Genomic DNA, 7,302 nt, shown 5'->3' with positions numbered 1-7,302 from the left:
TTTCAAGGAGCAGGACTCTAACCCGGAAGCTTCTAAGAAATCCCGCTATGCCCTCGAACAAACCATCAAACAGGTAAAGCGTGAATACAGAACTAAGATCGAATCATACTATACCGGCTCTGACGCTCGTCAGATGTGGCAGAGATTGCAAACCATTACAGACCACAAAGGGAAGCACAGCCGAGAGCTGCCCAGTGACACGAGCCTACCAGACGAGCTAAATTACTTCTATGCTTGCTTCGAGGCAAATAACACTGAAACATGCATGAGAGCACCAGCTGTTCTGGAAAACTGTGTGATCATGCTCTCCGCAGCTGCTGTGAATAAGACCTTTAAACAGACCAACATTCACAAGGCCGCAGGGCCAGATGGATTACCAGGACGTGTACTGCGAGCATGCGCTGACCAACTGGCAAGTGTCTTCACTGACATTTTCAACCTCTCCCTGTCCGAGTCTGTAATACCAACATATTTTAAGCAGACCACCATAGTGCCTGCGCCCAAGAACACAAATTTAACCTGCCTAAATGACTACCGACCCGTAGCACTCACTTCTGTAGCCATGAAGTGCTTTGAAAGGCTGATTATGGCTCACATCAACATCATTTTCCCAGAAACCCTAGACCCACTCCAATTTGCATACCGCCCCAACAGATACACAAATTATGCAATCTCTATTGCACTGCACACTGCCCTTTCCCACCTGGACAAAAGGAACACCTATGTGAGAATGCTATTCATTGACTACAGCTCAGCGTTCAACACCATAGTGCCCACAAAGCTCATCACTAAGCTAAGGACCCTGGGACTAAACACCTCTCTCTGCAACTGGGTCCTGGACTTCCTGACGAGCCTCACCCAGGTGGTAAGGGTAGGTAACAACACAACCGCCACGCTGATCCTCAACACAGGGGCCCCTCAGGTGTGTGTCTTCAGTCGCCTCCTGTACTCCCTGTTCACTCATGACTGTATGGCCAGGCACGACTCCAACACCATCATTAAGTTTGCTGAAGACACAACAGTTGTAGGCCTGATCACCGACAACGACGAGATAAGTTATAGGGAGGAGGTTAGAGACCTGGCCGTGGGTTGCCAGGACAACAACCTCTCCCTCAACTTGATCAAGACAAAGGAGATGATTGTGGACAACAGGAAAAGAAGGACCGAGCACGCCCCCATTCTCAACGACGGGGCTGTAGTGGAGCAGGTTGAGAGCTTCAAGTTTTTTGGTGTCCACATCACCAACAAACTAACATGGTCCAAGCACACCAAGACAGTCGTGAAGAGGGCACGACAAAACCTATTCCTCCTCGGGAGACTGAAAGGATTTGGCATGGGTCCTCAGATCCTCAAAAGGTTCTACAGCTGCACCATCGGGAGCATCCTGACTGGTTGCATCACTGCCTGTTATGGCAACTGCTCGGCCTCCGACCGCAAGGCACTACAGATGGTAATGCGTACGGCCCAGTACATCACTGGGGCCAAGCTTCCTGCTATACAGGACCTCTATACCAGGCGGTGTCAGAGGAAGGCCCAAAAAATTGTCAAAGACTCTAGACACCCTAGTCATAGACTGTTCTCTCTGCTACCGCACAGCAAGCGGTACCGGAGCGCCAAGTCTAGGTCTCAGAGGCTTCTACACAACTTCTACCACCAAGCCATAAGAATCCTGAACATGTAATCAAATGGCTACCCAGACTATTCGCATTGCACCCCTCCTCCCTCTTTTTTACGCAGCTGCTACTCTCTGTTTATTATTTCTGCGTAGTCACTTGAATAACTCTACCTATGTACATATTACCTCAATTACCTTGACTAACCGGTGTCCCTGCACATTGACTCTGTACCGGTGCACCCTGTATATAGCCTCTCTATTGTTATTTTACTGCTGCTCTTTAATTATTTGTTACTTGTATTTTCTTTTTTTGTATTTTTTTGTATTTTTTTCTTAAAACTGCATTGTTGGTTAAGGGCTTGTAAGTAAGCTTAACACTGTAAGGTCTACACCTGTTGTATTCGGCACATGTGAAATTTGATTTGATTTGATTTCAATAGCTGACATTATTGATAATATGTTATAGACTGCACCAACTTAACGTGAGTTCTTGCTTGTCATAGAACTACTGTCTGCGATAGAGGTCAAATGACTCAATCCTAGATCTAAGACAGGGTGCAACAGACACTCAACCCCCCTTCCTCCCTGGCACCATCCGTTGCTAGGTAATGAATAAGTTGCTTGGATACAGGCCTAGTATCCACATAAAGGGTCTTTAGTCTCTTAGTCACATGATCAAGCTTGAATAACAGCACTAATGGGGAGGAGGACAGAGCTGCCCCAGTGGGGAGTGTGACTGAGGCTTTCCTCCCAGACAGTCCCTACCCCATTCCTTGTTTTTATTTTCGCTCATCCTGCGTTCAATGAAACAGGGACAGTACGGTTTTCTCTATGTAGTATGTGCTGGAATAGAACAAAATGTAGTGAAAAACGAGCATGCTGGTAGATACCCATGGACAACCAGTCATTGCGCTAACGCTAGTTAGCACTGGCTTGCGAAACTGCCCCTTACTTCATTCACACTGGGCATAGAGACATACAACATTCATTCACGAGTTCATCTGACTCTGGATAAGTAGATAAAGGGCTTCATTGGCAAAATCCCGAAGTATCCCTGCAGTGGAATGACAACAATCAGTAAGCAAATAAACATTTTCACAGTCAACAATATGCTTATTTTTCAAAAGTGGCTTGTATCATTCTCTTTCATTCAATAGAGGAGCTTCAACTTGTTCACAGAGATCATCAGTAGGCCCAGAGGTGTCATGCCCATAAGGGGCACAGGGGCATGTGCCCACTCAGATTTGTCCTGTTTAATAATAATAATAATTATAATACTGTAATACTACTAGCCACCTGGCCATTTTCTGATGAAGAAAAGTCATCTAGATTCTAGATTCTTCTGCTCTTAGCAATTTTCGGGCCAATCTCCAACCTTCCGTTCTTAAGCAAAATTCTGGAAAAATTGGTTTTCAAACAGCTAAATGTTTTTTTTTAAAGTGCCAACTGTATTTTTGAAAACTCCAATCTGGTTTTCAGGCCCAACACAGCACAGAGACAGTCTTAGTTAAAGTGGTAAATTATCTTAGAGCCAACACAGATGCCAAACAGAAAATTAGGATAATGCCCTTTTAGTGTAAGAGTTGTTTGAAAAGACCGGCTGAAATTTCAGAGTTTTGGCCTGCCTGGTGACGTCACCAGGCGGTAAATTAGTTAATAGACCAATAAGAAAGAGAGTTACAAACGTCTCTGCCAATAACAGCTAGTTTTCAGTTTTCCCCTCCCCACTCAGACCCCCCCAGATAGTCCTAGCAAAATTCTTGCTTGATAAATAAATAAGCTATTTTTGTTTATTTTTGATCATTTTAATCGAAAACAATCACAGTAAGTGTTACCCAAAAATTATTTTATATTGACATACTAAAAACTTCTACAATGGACCTTTAAAGGAAAAAATGTGCTCATTCCATGGAGGACCGAAGCAGCAGCTACTCTTCCTGGGGTCCAGCAAAATTAAGTCAGTTTATACAATTTTAAAACATTACAATACATTCACAGATATATACAACTAGTGTAGTTTGTGTCACAGATGCTTTTGAGTGGATTTTGCAGAGACTGTATCGAGGCGACAATTCACTTTGTAGTACATGACTTTGTAGTACAAACTGATGTAAACTTTAATTTAAATAGCTGCCAGACAAATTCCAGTATTCAGGATAGTCTGACAAAATGCAGGATTTTCAAGCATCGGATGTTGTGTAATCCTTCTGGGGAACATGAGTATCATGATGTACGCTCTGGCTTTATCAGAAAGCTTGGATTACCAAAATGCACTTGCAGAGACCTGAGTCCTAAAAGTCAATACATGTTTGGTCATCGTGGGTATTGAATTGGATAGATGGGTTGAAAGAAAAATGGATTACTTCCTTAACATACATACACTAAGGCCAGCACAGTGAATTCAGCAGCAAGACACTGTGATCATGTGATCAGCCCAGATGGATGACATCATCATTGCAGAGAATCTAGGACAAAGAGGAAGGAGAGAAGGTTTGGCTCCTAATTCTGCCATTCTACATGATTTATCCGGTACTGTTCCACAAAATGACTTTGGATGCAAATCTACATATAACCATACTTAAAAATGTGCGAATTTGTTTTAGGTATGGTGATATTGCCAGGGTTTTTGGAGCATTCTGACATGGCTTCCACGGTCACTCCCATTGATTTGTCATCAATTATAATGATGAAGCTGTCCCTACATCTAAACATTGGATTGCTCACTTTCAATGGTATCCGTGATAAGATGCATTTGTAATTGGGGTGAACTATCCCTTTAAACGGGGTGACAGAGGACATCCTTTAGGGTAAATCCACTACCTTCCCATGCATTCCCTGAATTGGAGAAAATATGTTTTCTCCCTACATAACAATGTCATAATAATTTCTTTTTTTTGTTCAATCGCAAAGCACAATGAGAAAAATATCAAATAAACAAAAAGCTTCGTTTTAAAAACGTAAATGTCAGCCTCATACAGGCGCATTACATAGTGTGCACTGGCTGTGCATAAATCTGGGAGCGCCGCCCCCCTCCATCAGCAGTTGTTGCGTCGGCGCTGACGGGCAGAGCATACGGTACACCCATTCATTCAGACACAAATAGAGATCTCTCTGCCTAGGCTATCTCTTTGTATTTTCCCTTATTGTTCGATCCTCCTCAGAAAAAATGGTAAGTCATGTAGTTTTTCAGCAATAATAAGCCTGAAATAATTACGTGTTTGATGTTTTCTGTTGAGAATTTCTCAAATGATGAGACAATCACTACACGACCGTATAGTGGCTATAATGGGTCGATTTTTATTGTATCGTCAATGAATTCGAGATAGGGGCGAATTTGCAACATCTTCATGATGTTAACCCATTTTTAAATGACGAATTTGCTTAGACTGAATCAACGCGTTTGGGATAGGTATTGCATGCTATTTCGGTTTATCACAAGGCTATTACATAAAGTGGTAGGCTAATTGAATGGGGATGGAATGAAAGAACAAAGCACTACATTTAGAATGCATACTTTTTGGTAGCTATTGAACACAGTTGAATTGTACAATATTCGTCAAATACAGAAGCATTTATCTATCCAGGTAATGGATATAAAATTGGAATAAAATGGGATCTTATTCTTAAGGTCATCCATTGTGTTGCTAGGTGGGAGAGGGCAGACTAGGTGGGGACAGAAGGGGAATAACATGTGTCTACAGTTGTAGACTGTAACATATGTCAATGTTAATATGTCTAGTTTAACCCTGAAAAGAGACCTATTCCACTCCAGCTTCCTTTTAATTCCTTAGTGATGTAATATGACCTCCTTGTCAGCTTAGTAATGGTCATAGGTGTAAATGGCAAGATTCCTCTGCACATCAGTTGATTTGTCTCCATTGTAACTGTTCTCCAGTTTACATGTAGCCTACCCATTCTTCCACTAGGTGGTGTTTTTGTCAATTGTACATTTTTGTAAAATGTATTGTAATTCTGTTACATTGCATGTTTCTCCATTTATTTTCCAGCGTGAGTGTATCTCTGTCCATGTAGGTCAGGCTGGAGTCCAGATTGGCAATGCCTGCTGGGAGCTCTACTGCCTGGAGCATGGGATCCAGCCGGACGGGCAGATGCCCAGCGACAAAACCATCGGCGGAGGAGATGACTCCTTCAATACATTTTTCAGTGAGACTGGGGCTGGAAAGCATGTCCCCAGGGCTGTGTTTGTGGACCTGGAACCCACAGTTATTGGTAAGATATCTGTTTCTCATTTAATTGAAATAAGGGTATGTCAAAGAGGTTTTCCTTTGCTTTCTTGCTATTGAGCTCCTCCATGAGCTGCTCATTTTCTCTCCTCAGATGAGGTGCGTACTGGGACCTATCGTCAGTTATTCCATCCTGAACAGCTCATCACTGGCAAAGAGGATGCTGCCAACAACTACGCTCGTGGACACTACACTATTGGCAAAGAGATCATCGACCTGGTGCTGGACAGGATCCGCAAACTGGTGGGTATTTCCGAATGAATGAATGAAATATTTTATCAACTATCTGATCATAATGTGGACATCTTTTTCTGCCCATTTATTGACGTGTTCCACTTTCTCCTTAGGCTGACCAGTGCACAGGCCTTCAAGGCTTCCTGGTTTTCCACAGCTTTGGAGGTGGCACCGGCTCTGGTTTCACTTCCCTGCTGATGGAGCGCCTGTCAGTTGACTACGGCAAGAAGTCCAAGCTGGAGTTCTCCATCTACCCAGCTCCCCAGGTGTCCACAGCTGTGGTGGAGCCCTACAACTCCATCCTGACCACCCACACCACCCTAGAGCACTCTGACTGTGCCTTCATGGTGGATAATGAGGCTATCTATGACATCTGCCGTAGGAACCTCGACATTGAGCGTCCTACCTACACCAACCTCAACAGGCTCATTAGCCAGATTGTTTCCTCCATCACTGCTTCCCTTCGATTTGATGGTGCCCTCAATGTTGATCTGACAGAGTTCCAGACCAATTTGGTGCCCTACCCCCGTATCCATTTCCCTCTGGCCACCTATGCACCAGTTATTTCTGCAGAGAAGGCTTACCATGAGCAGCTCTCTGTCTCTGAGATCACCAATGCCTGCTTTGAGCCGGCCAATCAGATGGTGAAGTGTGACCCTCGCCACGGCAAGTACATGGCTTGCTGCCTTCTGTTCCGTGGTGACGTGGTACCCAAAGATGTCAATGCTGCCATTGCCACCATCAAGACCAAACGTTCCATTCAGTTTGTTGACTGGTGTCCAACTGGTTTCAAGGTTGGCATCAACTACCAGCCTCCCACTGTGGTTCCTGGTGGAGACCTGGCCAAAGTCCAGAGGGCTGTGTGCATGCTGAGCAACACCACTGCTGTGGCAGAGGCCTGGGCACGGCTTGACCATAAGTTTGACCTGATGTACGCCAAACGTGCCTTTGTGCACTGGTATGTGGGTGAGGGTATGGAGGAGGGAGAGTTCTCTGAAGCCAGAGAGGACATGGCAGCCCTGGAGAAGGATTATGAAGAGGTAGGGGTTGACTCCATTGAGGGTGAGGGAGAGGAGGAGGGAGAAGAGTATTGAAATGCCCCTGCAGGCAAGCCATTGTCAAACACTGTTACTGTTGCATGATCTTATTATGATACCTAATAAAACATTGAATTAAATTAGCTATTTGTGCTCTTGGACTTTATTCACA

General features: G+C 44.1%; 1 protein-coding gene across 1 annotated transcript; it reads left to right on the top strand.

Annotated features, from left to right (window-relative positions):
* The first annotated feature begins 4,670 nt into the window (after window positions 1-4,670).
* Window positions 4,671-7,273, top strand: LOC115165565 (tubulin alpha chain). Its single transcript, XM_029718763.1, has 4 exons — window positions 4,671-4,784; window positions 5,623-5,845; window positions 5,954-6,102; window positions 6,207-7,273. Exons 1-4 carry the CDS (start codon window positions 4,782-4,784, stop codon window positions 7,185-7,187), a joined length of 1,356 nt encoding a protein of 451 aa, XP_029574623.1. The 5' UTR covers window positions 4,671-4,781; the 3' UTR covers window positions 7,188-7,273.
* Window positions 7,274-7,302: the final 29 nt, after the last annotated feature.

Source organism: Salmo trutta, chromosome 28, assembly GCF_901001165.1.
Source record: "Salmo trutta chromosome 28, fSalTru1.1, whole genome shotgun sequence".
Lineage (NCBI taxonomy): Eukaryota > Metazoa > Chordata > Actinopteri > Salmoniformes > Salmonidae > Salmo > Salmo trutta.
Note: the sequence above shows the minus strand (reverse complement) of the source record. Positions and strands in the feature narration are given on the sequence as shown.